Source organism: Salmo trutta, unplaced genomic scaffold (genome assembly GCF_901001165.1).
Source record: "Salmo trutta unplaced genomic scaffold, fSalTru1.1, whole genome shotgun sequence".
Lineage (NCBI taxonomy): Eukaryota > Metazoa > Chordata > Actinopteri > Salmoniformes > Salmonidae > Salmo > Salmo trutta.
Window position 1 is genome coordinate 6,644,031 of NW_021822911.1, and position 22,781 is coordinate 6,666,811.

Genomic DNA, 22,781 nt, shown 5'->3' on the forward strand with positions numbered 1-22,781 from the left:
GAACTATAGATCTCTAGGAGGAACTATAGATCTCTAGGAGGAACTATAGATCTCTAGGAGGAACTATAGATCTCTAGGAGGAACTATAGATCTCTAGGAGGAACTATAGATCTCTGTGAGGAACTATAGATCTCTGTGAGGAACTATAGATCTCTAGGAGGAACTATAGATCTCTAGGAGGAACTATAGATCTCTAGGAGGAACTATAGATCTCTATGAGGAACTATACATCTCTAGGAGGAACTATAGATCTCTAGGAGGAACGATAGATCTATCTCTATGAGGAACTATAGATCTCTAGGAGGAACTATAGATCTCTATGAGGAACTATAGATCTCTAGGAGGAACTATAGATCTCTAGGAGGAACTATAGATCTCTAGGAGGAACTATAGATCTCTGTTACTATCCAAACATCAGATTATGACTCAGTCACACAACTCTCATACCACAGTCACACAACTCTCATACCACAGTCACACAACTCTCATACCACAGTCACACAACTCTCATATCAGAAAATATGAAATGGGGTCCAGGTTTAAAATAATTACAGGTTTAAAACAATTACAGGTGCATCTTATTATCTTGTACTATATCATAAATGGTCTTAACTAGTAAACACAGATTCTAGTTGTCATCTAGTTCACACAGATTCTAGTTGTCATCTAGTTCACACAGATTCTAGTTGTCATCTCGTTCACACAGATTCTAGATATTTAACGCGAAATGACCGAACCCAGGGCATACCTGGCAGCACATTTAAAATAATTGGAATTCACCACTTCTGAGGGTCACACAGACACTTTTCAGAATGAGGTTCTTCTTCCAATAGAGTTTAACCAGGTACCGTGTTTCACACAGAACCCACAGTCACCCTGGCCCCTCACCCCTACAGACCAATCCCCACTGTGATCAATTCAGTGTCAGGATGGCTCTAGGTCGCCCGCAACCGACCAATGATAGGTGTCTGAGTCGACTGACTCTCAGATCATCCTCCACCGACTCGGCCCTGTTTACACCGCCAAGGTGCCCCCCCCCCCCCACACAGGAATACACACTCAGAGCCTCCTGACTGGGCCCTGTTTACACCTCCACACAGGAATACACACTCAGAGCCTACGAGGCTTTTCTATAAACTCCACTTTGAGTGCTTCGCTCACCTCTTTCTTTTAAACTACGTTCGAGATGTGGTATCCACTTGGCTGGCTGCCTCTCAGAACAAAGGTGGGTCCATTTGCTCCGTTCCCGCAGTGTGGTCTCCCTGAGATCCCAAGTTAGAGGGATCCCTCGTGCACCATTTACCCAGGTCGGCAGGAGCAGTCACCAAGTCAAGATTCACATCCCCAAATATGGTGGTTAATTTCTTTAAAATCAATTGAGGAGACAAACTTATCACACAAGTCAGAGTTATTCTTAAACTAAATCTTTAATCACTTAATAATGGAGCAGGGCAATACAACGTACACATACAAAATGAATCAAATGAGTGCTCTACGATAATGATGGCTGGTCGACAAATCACCCACAGATGATTCGTTGAGAGCCACGATACAATAGTACAAAGGTCTTTTACAGCCAAGATGAACCCCTTTTAACCTACATGACTGGGACCTAAAAGACACCCACCATGAGACCCACTAAATCTGCCCAAGAAGAGGAAAACAAAAGAAAAACTCACACCAAACTTAAAGACAGGAAGCAAACCAAAAAGGTGGAGCAACTAAAGGTGTTGACTCTCCACATGTATCAGTACAACTGGAGCACTGGGCCAGACACTCTTAAATAGAACCTGGACCAGCTCAGGTGAAACACCTTCCCACTAAAGAGATGGACAAGCCAGCACAGGTGTAACACATACTGACTAACGAGGTGACACCAATCAGTGCGTCCTACGTGCTAACGAGCTAGACGTGCTAACGGGCTAGACGTGCTAACGAGCTAGACGAGCTAGACGTGCTAACGAGCTAGACGTGCTAACGAGCTAGACGTGCTGTAGTAACTTGACAAGGAATGCACACACGCATTTCGATATTACTTTCCTTTACTTTCAACCCAAACCTAAAGGTGTATTGCCAGGTACAAACGGTACAAATATAACAGAACTATATAGCCCACTCAGCCGGTGGTAGAATCACATTGCACAGAACTCACTCTTGGTGATGACATCATCAAAGGGGAAAGGTCAAGGTTAATGCCAATAATAACCATGTAATTATTTATATAGTGTCCACACTATAACACTTCTCCCCCCTCAATTTAAATCCCCCCCCTGTAAGGAAAAACATAAGGTTAACAAGTAAACCACATTAGTGTTTTCTTCTCTTTACTACACCACACTGTAGAACTTCTGCTGATGTTACCGTAAATGTAGCCAAAACAACAACAATAAAATGACAGTCCTTATTTCTTTTCAACTAGGTCTGCTGCTCCAAACAAACACTAACACCACGAGTCTCTCAGTCTCAACTACAGAGTTAGTCTTTCAGGAGGCTTGTGACTACGCTGTGATCTGCGCAGTACTCCTGGTGTGCTACGAGACACAGGTAAGGCGTGTCCCAGTGGAGCTGGGTCTGAGGGCACAGGAGCGGGTTGGGTGTTTGTGAGAGAATGTCCATCACCCTCTGCTGGAATCACTGAATGCCCCTGTTCCTCAGATGCTGTTTCCTGTGGGATTTCAACTTGTACACTACCACCCACAGCTGTTCCGTCTGAAAACATGGTCTTGTCTTTGTCATAGCGCAGGCGGAGATGGTCCTGGTGTCTGCGCATGACTCGACCATCAGTCAGTTTGACCACAAAGGAGACGGGACCACTCTGACTCAGAATGATACCTGGCAACCAGCGTTGGCTGCTTGTGAAGTTGCGGATGTAGACAATGTCATTGGGTTTTAACTGTCTCTCCCTTGCGTGGTGGTCATGTCTCTCTTTTTGTTTCTCCTGCTTCCGTTCCACTCGTGCTCTGATGTTCGGACGCAGTAGATCCAGGTGAGCTTTTGGCCTTCTGCCCATTAACATCACCGCTGGAGCCTGTCCTGTTGTTGTTTGTGGCGTGATGCGGTACTGGAACAAGAACCGAGAGAGCTTAGTAGTGATGGTTCCCCCAGTCATCCTTTTGAGCCCCTCTTTCAGTGTCTGCACAGCCCGCTCCGCTAAGCCGTTTGAGGCCGGGTGAAACGGGGCGCTGCGGACATGGCGGATCCCGTTTCTCCGCATGAATTCTTGGAACAAATCACAGGTAAACGTTGTTGCGTTGTCGGACACCAGAGAGTCCGGCAGACCATGGGTTGAAAACACCTGCCAAAGCTTTTCGATGGTTGTGGTCGCTGTGATGTTGCTCATGATGTGCGCCTCCAGCCACTTGGAGTGTGCGTCCACCATGACAAGGAACATGTGACCCATGAAAGGGCCTGCAAAATCTATATGCAGCCTGGACCATGGGTGGTCAGGCCACTCCCACAGATGTAGTGGCGCGGGCGGCGCCATCTTCTGGTTGATCTGGCACTCAGAACATGATTTAACTTTGTCTTCTACCTCCTGATCCATGTTAGACCACCAGATGTAAGATCTGGCTAAACTTTTCATCCGGGAGGCACCCGGGTGAGCCTCATGGACCTCATCCATGACTTGTGCACGGCCAGGGGGTGGAACAACCACTCTGGACCCCCAGAGTATGCAGCCATCCTGCACACTCAGCTCAGTTTTGCGCTTTGCATAAGCTCTTAGTCCATCATCCTCTATGACAGGAGGCCAACCCTGCATCAGGAATCTTTTCACTTGGGACAGGATAGGCAGGATAGGCAGGATCTTATCCCGGTATTGGGATTCATTGTCATGTGACCATGGCGGGGAATTCAAAACTGCAAGAGTAATCATTTCAAATAATCAAATAATCAACTATTTTCCTCCATTTGAAAGATATATCTCCTAAATCTAACCACGCTGTCCGATTTTCAGAGGCTTTACGGAGAATGCATAAAGTTAGGTTATGTTAGGAGAGTACATTGACAATAGCTGTGTGTAATGTTTAGCCAATTCAAAGAAGGGCATCAACAGACAGAAAACTAGCTAGAATTATGCACTTACCTTTGACAATCTGCATCAGATGACACTCATAGGACATTATGTTATACAATACATGCATTTTTAGTTCCATCAAGTTCATATTTATATCCAAAAACAGCATTTACAGTCGCGGTGAAATTCAGAATTTTTTTCGGCTCGAATGCGCCCAGTGAATCCAGCATTACAAATCACGGAATTACTATTCGAAAACATTGGTAAATTATAATATTGTCATTCAAAGAATAATATATTATCATCTCGTAATTGCTACCGAATGGCCAGATCTCAAAATAACTTTACTGGTAAATCAAATTTTGCAATAAACTGGGTACTATGCTAACAACAACAAGCTAAGCTATAAGCTAAGCTAAGCTATACAGTTAGCATTAGCATCATCTAATATCGATAATAACATTCTAAATATCCCCTTACCTTTGATTATCTCCATCAGAAGGCGCTGCCAGGGATCCCAGGTCCAGAACAAATGTGGTTTCTTTTGACAAAGTTCATAATTTATGTCCAAATAGTTAGCGTTCAGTAGGCTCCCATAAAATGAGGTGGGCAGTGTAAAGTCACGCCGAAAAGCTAAAAAAAACCTAGTAAATAATCTATTTACGTTTGTTCAAACATGTCAAACGTTGTTTAGCATTAATCTTTTGGTCCATTTTTGTAACAGTATTTTTTATTGGAGTTTCACAATTTTCACCCATATTAAGAGATACAACAACAAAGACAAGGCAAAAAAAACAGCACTCGCTTACACATATCCGTATGTATGCACACACGTACACACACACCCACCGTTTCCCTCTCCCCGCTTCTCTCACCCCATCCCCCCCATTGCATCCCTCAATACATACATTTTAAACAAACATTAACAGAAAAAAATAACAATAAAGACATAATAAATAAATAAAATAAAATGCTCAGTTTAAACCAAGAAGTTGAGTTCCTCACACGGACCGTACAGTGTAATTCTGGAATACATAGATCACCATTCTAAGAGAATACTTGCAGCATAATAGCTGATACTTCAGGTTCTAGGTAATTTAGGTAAGGTTCCCATACTTTGTAGAACTGATCTGTCTTAGAGTGCAATGTACATGTCAGATATTCCAGCGGGACCCATTCAAATAGTATCTTATGCCAATCTTTAATAGAGGGAACCTTATCACTAATCCACTGTAAAAGTATGTTTTTTCTCGCTGCGAAGGTGAGGATGTTGTAAAGCCTCCTCTTACCCACAGAAGTTACATGCCTACTAGGGAGACCTAACAGTAGAGAAACTGGGTCCAATTCTAGATCGACCCCTAGGATCTTTTCAATCTCTTGCAGAACACCAGACCAATATCTTTGTATTTTGGGACATGACCATAAACAATGTGTTAGGGTGCCTGTATCAGTTTTACATTTGAGACACTGAGGAGAGGAGGAAGCGGGGCTAAATGCATGTCTGCGATTTGGGGATATATGCATTTTGGTCCATTTTTAACGTGAAACATCAGTAAACATCAGTAATATTTTCACACAACCTATCAAGTGTCTAGAATAAACGATTATGACAAAGACACTCTTCTCAGATTTATGTGCAGGCGCAAAAAATGAAGTGATGACGTGTCAACTTACAAGCATTCTAATTCGGTCTGTATTCATCACAGATGCTTCAAACAACTTTATAAAGATCGTTGACATATAGTGGAAGCCTTAGGAGTTGCAAACTGAATCCTTTCTCACTATGGTATCTATAAAACAATGACACTAAATAGTGCTATTTTTCACAGGTTTTTGCCTGCAATATGAGTTTTGTTATACTTACAGACACCATTCAAACTGTTTTAGAAAATTCAGAGTGTTTTCTATCCAAACCTGAACAATAATATGCATATTCTAGCTTCTGAGTTGGTGTAGGAGGCAGTTAAAAATGGGCACATATTTTTTTCCAAAATTCTCAATACTGCCCCCTAGCCCAAACAGGATAACATGCTCATATGAAAATAAATCTCAGCGGTGCCTCCAAATTTGTTACCCTTCCAATGAGCTTATCATATAAACTACAACGCGAAAAGTAAGGTTTACTTCACTTTTAATCATGTCAGCACAGGTGACAGCCGTTTACAGCTTTTCTTTAGTTTTTCATTCTTACTCTTTCCAATTCACTTAAACTATATTTCTTTATTTCCCATGGTGTCACGACTCCTGCCGAAGTCGGTTCCTCTTGTTCGGGCGGCGTTCGGTGGTCGACGTCACCGGTCTTCAAGCCATCGCCGCTCCACCTTTCATTTCCCATTTGTTTTGTCTTGTTTTTCCACACACCTGGTTTACATCCCCTCATTACTCTACGTGTATATTATCCTGAGGTCCCCTCGTGTCTGTGTGTGGTATTGTTAGTTCGTTTTGTGTGTGACGCTACAGGCTAGTTTTGCGCCGGGTATTATGTTAACCCGTGGTTTTTGTATTTTGCACTATTTTGTGTATTTGTGCGCTCGCTTTTTCATTGGGCCGGAGTGTTGTTGCGTCCGGCTGTTTTCCTCTGCCTAATAAAGCGTGCCTGTTCACTCATCTCTGCTCTCCTGCACCTGACTTCCTTCGACCAGTTGCGCACACTCTGACAGAATACCACACCCTGCCTTATGGAGTCAGCAGGAGCAGGTACCCCTGATGTAGGGGTCGAGGAGCGCGTCCGAGAGCACACGGCGATGCTCCACCATCTCGGCGCCGTTATGGACCGCGTCGTTCAGACGATGGACCGCTGGGAGAGACAGGGAGTCCCTCCAGCGCCTCCACCAGCACAACAGGGGTCGCCACTACTCGCCCCTTCTGTACCTGGTCCCAGTGGGATTCGTCTCGCTGTTCCCGGGGAGTATGATGGGACGGCGGCATGCTGCCAGGGTTTCCTGCTGCAGCTGGACCTGTACCGGCTCCTTCGGGACGTGAGAGGGTGTCCACCCTCGTCTCGTGCCTCTCGGGGAAAGCCCTGGAGTGGGCTAACGCCATGTGGGTAGAAGGAGATGCAGCGCTGGACCACTTCGAGGAGTTCACCCGCCGCTTCCGAGCAGTCTTCGACCACCCGCCCGAGGGTAGAGCGGCGGGTGAACGTCTCTTCCACTTGAGGCAGGGGACGAGGAGCGCCCAGGAGTTCGCCCTGGACTTGGAGCATGCATGGAGCGGCGGAGCTTGCAGAAAGCCTCGTGCTCTATGTCCATCATTTTTAGGCAAGTGTTTACTTCCCAGGCCTGCAGTATGAAACAGGAAGTCCCATTAGTGTAATTTCACAACAGATCTATCCTGCTGTGCTAACTCGTTGTTGAAAGGCTAGTAAAGAGCTCACTAACTTGTAGTATGTCTCTAACTCTCATTCTCTTACCAGCCGAGCGAGGTCGTTTCCCTCCTCCAGGGTTTCCTTCCACACCCTTCAAATAAAACACAGAGCAATTCAACTTTCCTGGCTTGTGTTTTTTCTGTTGTTTATTTTACCCACACCTCCTTTAGTGCTGCTGGTGGCAGGGAATGGCAGTGAAGGTGAGTGCTGACGTGGCGCTCACCTCTCCCTAAGGGATTTTTTGCCCTGAGACACCAGCCAGTTGCTCATGTGCTCCGTGGTGACATGGGGCGGGACCTGGCCTTGACTCTGGAGCAGCAGATAATGGACCATGAGCTTCTTCTGCAAGATGAGGTAAGGTGTGAGACCATGCCACGAAATACCATATCATGTGCTTTCAGAAGGGCCTCTCGCAACATTTCACCACTACTCATGCCTGACAATTTGCAAGTGATATTAAGAACTCTTATGACCAACTTCTCTAAACTGTCTTGAAATACAACTCTCTTTCTGTTGTTTATGTTTTTGTGGGATGAATCTTACCTGTTTATTGTAATATGTTTCCTCCCAGCAGGCCTGCAGAGTCTGAAAATAAAGGCTGCTTCTACAGAATTCCTTTGAAGATAATGAAAATAATGATGCTTTGTTATGCACATTATGCACAGGCATTTACACTATGCTAAAATGAATTTATCCTAAGATTACCTTTGTGGGACCATAAGTGAACTCCGGAATGCACCAAACCCTATCCATGGTAAGATGGGGAAGAAATGCAGCGCTATAGATATACGGGATGCTCTAGAGATAACAGGAATGACTTAAAGTCGCGAATGATCAATGACTGTGTTGTCGTCCAATATGCTGCACTTAGAATTGAGTTGCAGGCGATGTTTGGCGCAAAATAGAATGTTTACATTCTATTGCCATGGAGAAATGGAATGTGTAGAACCTGTATAATTGGGTATGCTTCTATGTCTTTATTTCGTGAAAGATTAAGCTCTTTATTATGTCATAATGTGTATATGAGGACGTAGGAGCCCGTCCCGATTCATGACATGATTATCCAGGTGCATGTTGCATAGACCTACCAGTCCAACCTTGGTTTGCAAGTTAAATACATTGTTTATATATGCCTTTACAAATCTATTGACCACATCCATTTAAAGCAATGATTGTCAATTGAAAATGTGGTTGTTGTGTTATCCTGTTGTGCGCCTTGAGTGTCAGTCCCCTTAAGCACATTATTCCAATATTTCCGAGCTCTGAATTGACACAAGGAACACTTTTGCAAAGATATTCGGTTACAAATAAGAGTATGAATGACAATAAACGTATGACTTGGATTGTATGCATAATAGTGTAGTAAACAATATCGCTCAGCGTGGGAACTTTTGGTGTTTGGAAAGTATCCGTTATAAGTCTCCATGGCACGTATCACTTCGTTGTCTTGTTGGTAATAGTAAAAATGCATGACAGTCCGCATTGTAATGGTCTAACAGGTGCTTTTCATTTTGTTTCTGACATTAAACAGACATCTGAGAACTGAATTGCTTACAGTTGTACCTATGATGCACAGACACATTAAAGCTGTACAGTGTAGTTTGATAAGTCAGTTTCAATTATACATATATATATATATACAATCTCGGCTATTTGCATATGTACGACCGTCCAAACTTGACCCCACACACATACACACACATTCATGCTAATCCCTCACACGCTTTTGAACATTGCACAACCTGCAACAAGACACTGAAAGAGCATGTTATTCCAAGTGTGTTTGTGTTTGAATAAAGACCCTAAGAATGAAATCAATGTGTGGATGTTGATTGGACAATGTATATGTGCTTTGCAGAAGCCATTTTTTTTTTTGCATTCCCTGTAGCGTGTATTTTACTAGCGTGTATTTTACTTTATTTTACAGAATGAAGATTTGGTCTGAGAAACTATGCCGATTATAGCATTTTAGCATTATTTTTTAAAATAAGGCAATGTTTATATGACCCCCTTTCAAAGAGTCGCTCATTTATCACTTTCTTGCAGATATACAGTGCCTTCAGAAAGTGTTCATACCCCTTAACTTATTCCTCATTTTGTTTTCTTACAGCCTGAATTCCAAATGGATTAAATTATAGTTTTTTTTATCATCTCACCCAGCTACAGACAAAACCCCATAATGACAAGGTGAAAACATGTTTTTTGAATTTTTTTCAAATGTATTGAAAATGAAAAACATAAATATCTAATTTACATAAGTATTCACAATACATGTTAGAATCACCTTTGGCAGCGATTAAAGCTGTGAGTCTTTCTGGGTAAGTCTCCAAGAGCTTTGCACCCCTGGATTGTTCCGTATTTGCAATATCACACTATATACAGTACCAGTCAAACGTCTGGACACACCTACTCATTTAAGGGTTTTTCTTTTTTTTTACAATTTTATATATTTTAGAATAATAGTGAAGACATCAAAACTATGAAATAGCACAATTGGAATCATCTAATAATCAAAAAAGTGTTAAACAAATCCAAATATATTTTATATTTGAGATTCTTCGAAGTAGCCATGAAGTTCTTCATGGTCGAATTGCTCCATTGAAACCACTACTTATGGGCGGACACCAATAATAAGAAGACTTGCTTGGGCCAAGAAACACGAGCAATGGACCTTAGACTGGTGGAAATCTATCCTTTGGTCTGATGAGTCCAAATTTGAGATTTTTGGCTTTCAATGTGTGTGTAAAGAATCAAGGGTGTTTAGTAGGGTCTACTCTTCATTATAAAACTATTTGTTCAATGGTTTAAAATCTGTCAGAAGCTGCTTTCAATTCATGGTGGCTCTGAATAAGTCTTGACTGGAGACAGAGCTTGTTTTGCCAAGGAAAGTGAAAAGGACTGAGGGAAAGTAAAATGGAAAATACATGGAAAGGAACATGGAAGAACCTCAAAGAACATTGCATTTTCAAGACCATGTAACATCAAACATAACATCAAAATGCATCTTATATTCCTGCCCTTACAGAAAAACCACATGATTTCAACTGACATTTTATGTGAAATCATGTGAAAACCATGTGAAAATCATGCGAAAATCCCATTTTCACAAGTGTAGTTTAATGTAATCACATGTTGCTTTACATGTTATCACATTATCTTCACATAAGATTACATGAAAACATGTTTTTGGAACACTTCCCGTGTTCACATGTGAAATTGATGTGGTTTTTGCGTATCTGACTGGATAGGATGGGTGATTCAGCAGAGGACAGAGCGAAGCTGACCAGCCAACAGGAACTGTGTGTCCCTGACAAGCAGGCCACCAAACGCCCTGCAGTTCCACACTCAAGGTTCTTAATAATGCTTTAAAATGCACATGTACGATTGTGCATGTGTAATGGGTTGAAAACAAAGTCACTAAAAACGGACACTCTTTTATTATGCATTTCCCTCCCAATTTGTTTATGTATTTGTCTTAATTAATCTAAATTGCATTTTCTACCCACTTTAGCGTTAGCAGTCCATCAGGCCAATAGATGGCGCTGTTGCACTGTTGTAGCAGGAGAAACAGCAAGTTCAGGCCAAGCGCTCACCATTCTGCTGAATAAGGATCAGAACTTTACTGAGCTAAACTGGGTCTGTTCTTTTTACTATTACAGGTATGTAACAGAACTTCCAAACGTTCAAATATATACACAATATGTAATAACATGCTATTTAACAACTCTGTCAAGGTATTATCACGTTAGGAAAGGTCTTGTTTTGGCTTTGTGTCGAACTGAGTGAGAGAAGAACGTGATTTACATTGAGTGAGAGTATATGTTAGCTTGATGCTAGCTGAGGTAAAAAACGATTTACGAGTCACAGAGACTATGTTTACTGAGTAGCTTACTTGTACTGGATTTTGTCTAGGAGATTTTTTTATAAAGAATCCATTTGTTAGGGATTTCTGAGTTGGTTTTACATGTTATTGTTTTTTTTGTGTAAAATTGTGCTCACTAGCTGGTAAACTGGCCGAGCACGCTCAGTCTGGTGGACTTTTAGTGCATACAGTGAGAGAGAGACGATTTTCTGGAGGTGCCACTATCTTAAAGCTGAATGTATTGTTGTCAGTTTTCTATAGAGGTAGCGGTATATAGAAAAACATTCAGTTATGTTTTCATATATAGGTGTTTTTTTATTGTATGAATGTGAAATACATTGTGGTTTTCATGTGAAACCATACACTAAGACAGGGTTATTTGTGGAACATTTTTGAGTTGTGCTTTAGGTAAAGTGCATTTATGTTGTGTAATTTAAAGTGTGCACTTGTTTGATGTGAATATTTTCAAAGTACTAACAAGAAAATAGACAATTGAACAAGAGGAAAAAAACATTCTTCAGAATAAAGAAAGCGCCAGAACTTTGCAGACATAAACTTGTGTCCGTTCTTTTTACTTTTGCAGGCCACCTCAGCTACACATGCACTCTGTCTGCACACGCATCCACGCATGCACATACACACGGACAAACACACACTAATGTTCTGTCTCTTGTGTTTGTCAGCAGTTCATCGTGGCCCTGTCGTTCGCCTCCTTCACCAAAGCTCTGTCAGGGACCTACATGAAGTGTGCCATCACTCAGAGAGACACTTTGACCTGTCCAGCTCTCTCATCGGACTCATAGACTGCAGCTTTGAGATGGGCATCAACAATAACATTGAGTTGCTTGAGAATTCATGTAGTAAAAACTAGATACAGACTACAGTATGATCCGTTTTTCTTGTGGTTCAGAGTCTGCTCTCTATATTGTCCAGTTTTCTAGTTGTTCCTATTAATTGATTGACTGGCGTTTGTCCATGACTCTACTGTCAAACCCCTAACATTGTTTTATGTGCTGCTATGTTGTTGCAGCCTAGTATCCAAACTTATATGCCATTTTTAGTAAAAATAATAATAATTAAAACGCGCATGGGTGCAGTTTCTTGTCCTCCTCGTTCCGCTGTGAAAGTACCGCACCAGCTCCGGTGTCCGAGGCGTCCACCTCTACCACAAAGGGACGAGTAGGATCAGGATGAACGAGGATGGGTCCGGAGTTGAAACGTCCCTTGAGCTCTATGAATGCCCTGTCAGCCTTGAGATTCCCGCAAAAACCTGCTTGAGTGAGGTGGGACAGGGCCGAATGTGTTCCGGAAGGGTTTTTGGAGAAGATCAGGATGTCGTCGAGGTAAACAAAGACGAACACATTCAACATATCCCTAAGAGTGTCATTGATCAATGCTTGAAAGAATGCCGGTGAGTTCGATATTAGGGTTAGGGTTAGGGTCATGACTAAACTATAACTTTTCCAGGTGAGGTGAACCTGCCTGTGGGTGCGGTGGGGATATTCCTGGGAGGTCTACTGATGAAGAGGTATAAGCTTGGCGTTGTGTCTGGAGCCCAGCTGTCTTTCGTCACCTCCTTCATGGCCTACCTCCTCCTCCTTCTGCAGTCTGGCACTAAGTGTGACAACGTTAAGGTGGCTGGTCTGACCGTGTCCTACAACGGGTAAATATGACATCTGATTGGTTGGTTGGCTGGGGGGTGTGTGGGTTGATAAAAACAAAAGTTTTGATCAGTGGAATATGAGGGAGAGTTAGACCAAAACACACATGGGCCTCTTCCTGGGCTCCCTCTTGTGGGAATATACAGTATGGTTGTTACTGAGCCAGGATTCCTGGCTGTTTTGTCACTGTGCCTATGTCAATGATAGTTCAGACACAATTATTTAAACATCATTATTCCCAGCCATTTTCTCTGTCCCCCAGGTCCCCTGGTGTACGATGGCAGCCTGTTGTCAGAGTGTAACAGAGACTGCTCCTGCTTGGCTGGGGAGTGGGACCCTGTGTGTTCAGACAATGGCATCACCTACACCTCCCCCTGCCTCGCAGGCTGCTCCAGCTTTACAGGTTACGGCAAGAACACGGTACCAATACTATTAATGTACTGAGTGTACAACACATTCACAGGGATGCTGGCCCATGTTGACTCCAATGCTTCCCACAGTTGTGTCAAATTGTCTTTTGAGTGGTGAACCATTCTTCATACACACGGGAAACTGTTGAGCGTAAAAAACCCAGCAGCATTGCAGTTCTTGACACAAACTGGTACCCCTGGCACATACAACCATGCCCCGTTGAAAGGCATGTAAATATTTTGTCTTGCCCATTCACCCTTTAAATGGCACACATACACAATCCATGTCTCAATTGTCTCAAGCCTTACAATATTTTTTTAAACCTTTCTCCTCCTCTTTATCTATACTTATTTAAGTGGATTTAACTAGTGACATCCATAAGGGATTATAGCGTTAACCTGGATTCACCTGGTCAGCATATGTCATGGAAAGAGCAGGTGATCTTAATATTTTATACACTCAGTGTAACTCATTGGCACTGACATAAGTTATTTTCAACCATTAACTGGGGCCTTGTTGAGGCCTTATCTAAGTAAGTAATTGCTGATTGACAATAAAGTATTATTTTGATGTATGGGGAAAAAATATGGTATGCAATTCCTATGTAGAGAAGGTTCTCTCTGGTAGTTGTTCAATAAGACTTCAACTTTTACTGGGCACTCTTTTTTACTTTTCTTTATTAACAAATATCATCAAACAAAAGAGCAATAGTCACATGCAAACAAGCGTACTAACAAACTATTTACATTGCCAGGAATCCTAAACAAACAAATCATATTCATTAAGACTACAAGTTTTAATTGCCTTTTTGTTTTTCATTTTAGTTAGTGATGCCATATTGTTTAAACTAATTTATAAATTGAAATAAGTTAGGTTTTGAATTAGGCCATTTGCATTTGTGAATATGAAATGTACCTAGTATTATTAGCAGTTGAATTAAATATGCTACATCTTTATCTACGTCAGAATTTCTGAAATAAATCATTATATCAAAACCATTAAATAGTACAACCGGCCCTATTTATTTTGTAACAAAATTCTGTATGTCAATCCAAAACATTCTGCTATAAATACAGGTAAAAAACAAATGCAAAATGGTCTCCTTTTCCATTCCACAGAAATCACAGTTATATTCAATATTCAGCTTGTGTCACGCCCTGACCATAGAGAGCCCTCGGGGTTCTCTATGGTGTTTTAGGTCAGCGCGTGACTAGGGGGGTTTCTAGGTATTATATTTCTATGTTGGTGTGTGTATATGGTTCCCAATTGGAGGCAGCTGATAATCGTTACCTCTCATTGGGGATCATACTTAGTGTGTCCTTTTTGTCCCACCTGCGATGTGGGATATTGTTTTGTGTGAGTGCCTATGTGCGCTACGTGTTTCACGATCGTTATAGCTTTGTTGTTTTTGGAAGTTTCACTATTATTAAAATGTGGAACTCTACTCACACTGCACCTTGGTCTAATTATTCATACGACGGTCGTGACAGCTTGAATCTTTCCAAAACATGTTTCACAGGATAAATTCTATGTAACATTTCAAATGAAACTTCCTTTACTTTGTTACTGATACAATATTTGTTAGCAATTTTCCATGCTTTCCCCCATTGTATATCACCATAGATATCTGACCAAAAGAATCTTGCTGAGAGAATTGTAGTATCACAAACAATATTCCTAATCTGTTTATTACTACATTTATCTTTGTTAATATTGCCAATGAATATATTTTCATGTAAATCTGTTACATCAACCACAGAGGAATTTAAAAGAGACAACCCCCCCTTGGAATCGCATCAAAAACAATTGCATATTCTTTTGGGGTAATTGGAATTTTAAACTTATCAAGAAATTCCCCATATGAGAGTAGATATCCATCCTTATTCAGTAACTGACCAACTAAAATAATTGTATTCTCAAACCAGTTATAAAAAATACTTATTTTTAAATCATATATCTTTGTTCCATAAAAAGTATTTGTGTTTATACGCTAACATCCAATCTAGAATTGTCTGCTTATGGAATTTGGCCAACTTTACTGGGATTTTATCAATATCAAAATTACATCGAAGCAAAATTCTAAACCACCAACAGAGTCAAATAAATACTTAGGGAAAACATTCCAAATACTGTTCTGGTTCTTAACATACTTCAGAATCCATTTTTTATTTTACATTTATTTTAAAAGTATTATTTGGAGTATTGAAATCTAAAACCTCAAGACCTCTTTTTCTTGGGTATTAGTGAGAATATCTTATCGTAGATAGTGAGGCTTGTTACTCCAAATAAAATGATAAAGAATCTTATCTAAGTCCTTTACAATTTTAGGGGGTAAGTCAAGTGATAACGAGACATAAACCGATATGGATAACCCTTCAGCTTTGGAAAATAAAACCCGACCGTATAACGAAATATCTCTCATCAACCAGAGGTTCAATTTCTTATTTGTTTTCTCAATAATGGGGTTAAAGTTCAATTCACTCCTTTGTTTTTCATCCTTGGATATAACATATTGGGATACAATATACTTCCTGTAAAACAAAATCCTTGAGTGGAAATAAGACTGACTTATTGATAATAATTTTCAAACCTGAAACTAAGGAAAAGTCTTCAATACAGGAAACTGCTTTAGAAACCTCATTCCTGTCTCTTAAAAATATGGTGGTATCATCAGCCAGTTGACATAGGTTAAATTCTTGCCAAGTGCTAAAACACCATAAATTCCCTTTCTTGATATGAAAGGCCATAATTTGAGTAACCAATAAAAATACAAATGGACTAATTGGGCAGCCCTGCCTAATGCCATGGCCAATATCAAATCTTTGGGATCTCCCGCGAGCTAATTTTACAGAGCTAGTACAACCACTATATAATGTTTGGACTGCTTTCAAAAAGTAGTCACCAAACCCCAAAAAACATATTGCTTTGAACATAAACTCATGTTCTACAGTGTCAAAAGCTTTAAAAAAATCAACAAACATAAGAAAACTATCATCAAGGATGAGGTCATTATAGTCAATCATATCTAAGATCAACCTGATGTTATTACTAATGTGTCGAGCATGCATAAAACCAGATTGTTCATCAATTATATGATGCAAGCCTCGTTTCAACCTCTTAGCAAATCCAAGGGCAAATAATTTCCCATCATTATTCAACAGGCTAATGGGTCGCCAGTTGTCTGTATAAAGAGTATCCTTATTAGTTTTGGGAATCAAAGTAATTACACCTTGCTTTAAGGAAGCCGGTAACTCCCCTTTTTCTATTGATTCTTGAAACATAGCAAGAATGAAAGGAATCAATTTATCATTGAATTCTTTATAAAACTTGCTTATAAACCATCATTTCCAGGGGACCTATTGTCCTTAAGGCTTTTAATACAGTCTTTTATCTCAATTTCAGATAACGCATCATCACAAAAATCCCTGAAATCATTATCTATCTTCTTAGCAATGTTTGCTACATTGTCTAAGAAAAGATCCATATTGGAAGTTGGCTGGGCTGATGTATACCGATTCTGATAAAACTGGGCAACATGCTGAGAGATTTCTTTTGGATTTTCATTGGGAGCATTATTAATCATTCATTTACATATGGAAGTCTTTTCGCCTGCCTTTTTTTCTAAATTAAAGAAATATTTTGTATTTTTCTCTCCCTTTTCCATCCATTTTCGTCTTGACCTTATAAACGTTCCCCGGGCCTTTTCCTCGTAGATACAGTCTAACTGTATTTGCAATGATGATAGCTCCAGTAATTCCTGATTAGTTAGTTAACTTTTTTTAGTATAATCCATTATTCCCTTTATGATGTCATATTCTTTCTCTCTTGGCACGAGCAATTTCTTTCCCCATTGAAATAGCCAAAAGCCTTAATCAAATTTCATTAGCTCCCAGTAACTTCCAAACGTATTCATAACACAGGCACAATTCCAGTATTTATCATTAATTCCAGCTACTGCCTTCTCTAGTAAAGTCTTGTTCATTTTCCAGTAACCTTTGCTAACTTTTTTTGTTGACAAACCATGCATATTTATCTTTATTGAGATCCCTTTGTGGTCTGTTAAAATCGATGGTTCAATCGAGACTGTTTCAACCTTGTCAGCCATATCTTCAGATATCAGCCAGAAATCAATACGGGATTGTATAGATAAATCTTTAGTACTCCATGTAAACATAATCTTATCTGGGTTCTTATGTCTCCAAATATCTAGAACACCTAACCTTAGACATATATTCCTTATCTCACAAACAGAATTGCTATCCTTAGGAGGTCATCTATCTAGATTATCATGTATTAAAATCTCCACCCCATATTACTTTGGCCAATGGGAATTTAGACATAATTTTACTTATTTTCCTCTCAATGTCTCTAAATAAAATACAGTTACTTGACTTGTTATTGGAAGCATAAGTATTTACAACAATGAATTGAACATGGTTGACATCTACCAATAGTATAATCCATCTCCCTGTATTATCTGCTTCATGACTCAATATATGACCCTTAAAGTTGCCTTTTAAAATAGCGACACCTGCTGACCGATTAGTACCCAATGAAAAGACAAGGTCAGGGACTCCTGACTGACTTTACTCTCCGTCATGTTGAAATATGACAAAAGCTCTAGGCTGTTTTTAACCACTTCCGGTTGTCACAGGAAGTTCTTACTCAACACACGTTGTCTTTGGGGTAGACATAAACAGAATCCTGACTAAGAAGTCTCTACCTTAATAATTGACTGAATGACACATGGTTGAGTTGCGTAATTTTCACTATCTGCAGGTGGCCATATGACAATAGCTCTAGGCTGTTTTTAACAACTTCCGGTTGTCACAGGAAGCTCTTGCTTCACACACGTTGTCTTTGGGGTAGTCTCAGTCCTGTCTGATGCTGTCTGGCCAGTGAAACAGTCTGTCTCAGTCCTGTCTGATGCTGTCCGGTCAGTGAAACAGTCTGTCTCAGTCCTGTCTGATGCTGTCCGGTCAGTGAAACAGTCTGTCTCAGTCCTGTCTGATGCTGTCTGGACAGTGAAACAGTCTGTCTCAGTCCTGTCTGATGCTGTCTGGACATAAAGAGTATAACATTGTTGCTGCCCGTAGCGTTGAAGACAAGGGAAGCCAGTGAGCATTTGGCTTCCTTTGATTGTGTTGGCTGTGCTAGCTGTGTTAGCTGTGTTAGCTGTGCTAGCTGTGTTAGCTGTGCTAGCTGCGTTAGCTGTGCTAGCTGTGCTAGCTGTGTTAGCTGTGCTAGCTGTGTTAGCTGTGCTAATCCAAATTTATGGTTTTAAAAAAGGGCAAAATTAAAGACAGATCGTAACTGTAGGTGCTGAACTCTCTGTGTCGTTTTAAATCAATAGTCGTTTTGTCGTCCCTAAAATGTCTGAAACATATATTTTGCTTTGACCGTGCTGCAGGTCACCTAACTGTTTGGTTACATGCAATAAGCTTTGTGTGGACTTCACCGGACAGCGGTTGCTCTCTGGTTTTGAGATGAAAACAAATGTCTAGTTTAATTTATTCTGCCGCTGTGTCTAGTGAAAGGCAGACACAGTGGATTCATTTGTCTTTAATAAGATTAATAAGATCAAACTGAACTAACTGCTATCTTGAAATGTTGAAAAAGTGTTTTTAAATAGGCATCCTATCATTTGAAAATTAGTTGAAAGGCTAAGTGATTCTCCTCCTGAGAAGAAGCTGACAGCCTTCAAACAGAGCAAAAAAAGTGGTCCCAAACAATATGTCAAAATGAATAAAAAAATGATACAGCTGTCTTTAATAAGATCAAACTGAACTAACTGCTATCTTGAAATGTGGAAAAAGTGTTTTTAAATAGGCATCCTATCATTTGAAAATTAGTTGAAAGGCTAAGTGATTCTCCTCCTGACAAGAATTTGACAGCCTTCAAACATAGTGCAAAAAAAGTGGGCGTCAATCATATTTGTGAACATAATCCCTAGCTGTATATTGCCGCTTTCCATGTTGTCTGTAGCTTGTGAGGTGTGGAAACACTGTTGCTTTAATGGATTTTGTCTTGTTGCTTTTTCTTCTATGTTGCTCTGTCTGTATGCTACGTCTTGCTTGTCCTATGTTGCTCTGCGTGTGCTCACTGCTCAATGATTGTCTATTTGTAATTGTTTTTTAATAACCTGCCCAGGGACTGCGGTTGAAAATTAGCCGGCTGGCTAACTGGCTTAACTGAAACGTTGATAAATGTGCACTGTCCCTGTAAAAATAAAATAAACAGAAACCAACGTTGAGTTGAGGTGCAACCAAAAACTTGAATGATCATAGAAAAGGAAAAAGCGCAACTCTTGCTCACTATAAAAAATGCATTGCTTTATTCAAGCAAGGTTAAAAGATTAACGTTTCGGCCTAGTCTATGACGATATGCAAGTTGTGTTTGCCCAGGAAAAGGGAGACCCAGACTCACCCTGGTTCTTGAGGGTTGAAGACAGCGAAAAAGTATCATTAAGTAAATGGGACTTTTCAATTCTTGAATACAAATCTTTAATGAACATGAATTTAAATACAATTGACTTGAGGATCAGAGCAGGCAGGCTGACTAGCTAGCCCTGAAGGCCCTCTGCCTCTACCTCTGTGTGGTTCATCTCAACCAAGAGGTTGTGTGGGTTGTCTTTCTCTCTGTGGGTGTGAATCACTATGACCTCTCCCTCTGCCTGCCATTTGGCTGATCAGAAGCCTTCTGCTCTTTCTTGCTCACATGAACAGGAGGAATGGCCTCCTCCTCTATCTAATGCCTCTTCCACCTCCTCTTTCTGGCTGTGTTCGACTGAGGTCACTTGTTCTCTCTCCCTGGGTGTTGGATAGTTCCTCCTCCTCTGTGTCTTTGTGAGTTTGGAGGGAGTTATCCTGTTCCGGCTCCCTCTAAGGCTGTGCATGTTAATCTCTTTCCGTGTGTTGAGGGGTTCAGTGGTTTTGGAGGGAGTCTGAAGTTCGATCTCTAGCGATGAGTGTGGGGTCTGTCCCGGGGTGGTGTCCCCCTCCCTCCTACGGAGGAGCCACTGAGACATGTGCTGAGGCCAAGGAAGATCACTCTGCAAGGACGGGATAGGACACATCACAACACTGCTGCTCATTCATATTCAAACACACCTCAGAGTACGCACACAAATGTGGACACCCCCCCCCACACACACACACAATGAGATTACCTGTACATATCAGAATCATATATTCGACAGCCACCTCTTCCCCCACATGTATTGGGGCCAGGGTCCGAAAGTCCAGGGCGAACTCCTGGGCGCTCCTCGTCCCCTGCCTCAAGTGGAAGAGACGTTCACCCGCCGCTCTACCCTCGGGCGGGTGGTCGAAGACTGCTCGGAAGCGGCGGGTGAACTCCTCGAAGTGGTCCAGTGCTGCATCTCCTTCTACCCACATGGCGTTAGCCCACTCCAGGGCTTTCCCCGAGAGGCACGAGACGAGGGTGGACACCCTCTCACGTCCCGAAGGAGCCGGTACAGGTCCAGCTGCAGCAGGAAACCCTGGCAGCATGCCGCCGTCCCATCATACTCCCCGGGAACAGCGAGACGAATCCCACTGGGACCAGGTACAGAAGGGGCGAGTAGTGGCGACCCCTGTTGTGCTGGTGGAGGCGCTGGAGGGACTCCCTGTCTCTCCCAGCGGTCCATCGTCTGAACGACGCGGTCCATAACGGCGCCGAGATGGTGGAGCATCGCCGTGTGCTCTCGGACGCGCTCCTCGACCCCTACATCAGGGGTACCTGCTCCTGCTGACTCCATAAGGCAGGGTGTGGTATTCTGTCAGAGTGTGCGCAACTGGTCGAAGGAAGTCAGGTGCAGGAGAGCAGAGATGAGTGAACAGGCACGCTTTATTAGGCAGAGGAAAACAGCCGGACGCAACAACACTCCGGCCCAATGAAAAAGCGAGCGCACAAATACACAAAATAGTGCAAAATACAAAAACCACGGGTTAACATAATACCCGGCGCAAAACTAGCCTGTAGCGTCACACACAAAACGAACTAACAATACCACACACAGACACGAGGGGACCTCAGGATAATATACACGTAGAGTAATGAGGGGATGTAAACCAGGTGTGTGGAAAAACAAGACAAAACAAATGGGAAATGAAAGGTGGAGCGGCGATGGCTTGAAGACCGGTGACGTCGACCACCGAACGCCGCCCGAACAAGAGGAACCGACTTCGGCAGGAGTCGTGACACCATGGGAAATAAAGAAATATAGTTTAAGTGAATTGGAAAGAGTAAGAATGAAAAACTAAAGAAAAGCTGTAAACGGCTGTCACCTGTGCTGACATGATTAAAAGTGAAGTAAACCTTACTTTTCGCGTTGTAGTTTATATGATAAGCTCATTGGAAGGGTAACAAATTTGGAGGCACCGCTGAGATTTATTTTCATATGAGCATGTTATCCTGTTTGGGCTAGGGGGCAGTATTGAGAATTTTGGAAAAAAATATGTGCCCATTTTTAACTGCCTCCTACACCAACTCAGAAGCTAGAATATGCATATTATTGTTCAGGTTTGGATAGAAAACACTCTGAATTTTCTAAAACAGTTTGAATGGTGTCTGTAAGTATAACAAAACTCATATTGCAGGCAAAAACCTGTGAAAAATAGCACTATTTAGTGTCATTGTTTTATAGATACCATAGTGAGAAAGGATTCAGTTTGCAACTCCTAAGGCTTCCACTATATGTCAACGATCTTTATAAAGTTGTTTGAAGCATCTGTGATGAATACAGACCGAATTAGAATGCTTGTAAGTTGACACGTCATCACTTCATTTTTTGCGCCTGCGCATAAATCTGAGAAGAGTGTCTTTGTCATAATCGTTTATTCTAGACACTTGATAGGTTGTGTGAAAATATTACTGATGTTTACTGATGTTTCACGTTAAAAATGGACCAAAATGCATATATCCCCAAATCGCAGACATGCATTTAGCCCCGCTTCCTGCTCTCCTCAGTGTCTCAAATGTAAAACTGATACAGGCACCCTAACACATTGTTTATGGTCATGTCCCAAAATACAAAGATATTGGTCTGGTGTTCTGCAAGAGATTGAAAAGATCCTAGGGGTCGATCTAGAATTGGACCCAGTTTCTCTACTGTTAGGTCTCCCTAGTAGGCATGTAACTTCTGTGGGTAAGAGGAGGCTTTACAACATCCTCACCTTCGCAGCGAGAAAAAACATACTTTTACAGTGGATTAGTGATAAGGTTCCCTCTATTAAAGATTGGCATAAGATACTATTTGAATGGGTCCCGCTGGAATATCTGACATGTACATTGCACTCTAAGACAGATCAGTTCTACAAAGTATGGGAACCTTACCTAAATTACCTAGAACCTGAAGTATCAGCTATTATGCTGCAAGTATTCTCTTAGAATGGTGATCTATGTATTCCAGAATTACACTGTACGGTCCGTGTGAGGAACTCAACTTCTTGGTTTAAACTGAGCATT

General features: G+C 41.4%; 1 protein-coding gene and 3 long non-coding RNA genes across 4 annotated transcripts; 2 read left to right on the forward strand and 2 right to left on the reverse strand.

Moving 5' to 3' along the window:
- Positions 1–2,257: 2,257 nt before the first annotated feature.
- LOC115186435 (uncharacterized protein K02A2.6-like) lies at positions 2,258–3,705 on the reverse strand. The gene is made up of 2 exons (XM_029746064.1): positions 2,943–3,705; positions 2,258–2,270 (listed from the first exon to the last, which is right to left on the reverse strand). Exons 1-2 carry the CDS (start codon positions 3,620–3,622, stop codon positions 2,258–2,260), a joined length of 693 nt encoding a protein of 230 aa, XP_029601924.1. The 5' UTR covers positions 3,623–3,705.
- Positions 3,706–10,943: 7,238 nt separating this feature from the next.
- Positions 10,944–12,311, forward strand: LOC115186553 (uncharacterized). The gene is made up of 2 exons (XR_003875776.1): positions 10,944–11,041; positions 11,928–12,311. It is a non-coding gene; the product is annotated as an uncharacterized LOC115186553 (long non-coding RNA).
- Positions 12,312–12,344: 33 nt separating this feature from the next.
- On the forward strand, positions 12,345–13,258 carry LOC115186552 (uncharacterized). Its single transcript, XR_003875775.1, has 2 exons — positions 12,345–12,907; positions 13,168–13,258. It is a non-coding gene; the product is annotated as an uncharacterized LOC115186552 (long non-coding RNA).
- A 6,537-nt stretch (positions 13,259–19,795) lies between these two features.
- Positions 19,796–20,608, reverse strand: LOC115186556 (uncharacterized). Its single transcript, XR_003875779.1, has 2 exons — positions 20,485–20,608; positions 19,796–20,367 (listed from the first exon to the last, which is right to left on the reverse strand). It is a non-coding gene; the product is annotated as an uncharacterized LOC115186556 (long non-coding RNA).
- Between the last annotated feature and the right edge of the window lie 2,173 nt (positions 20,609–22,781).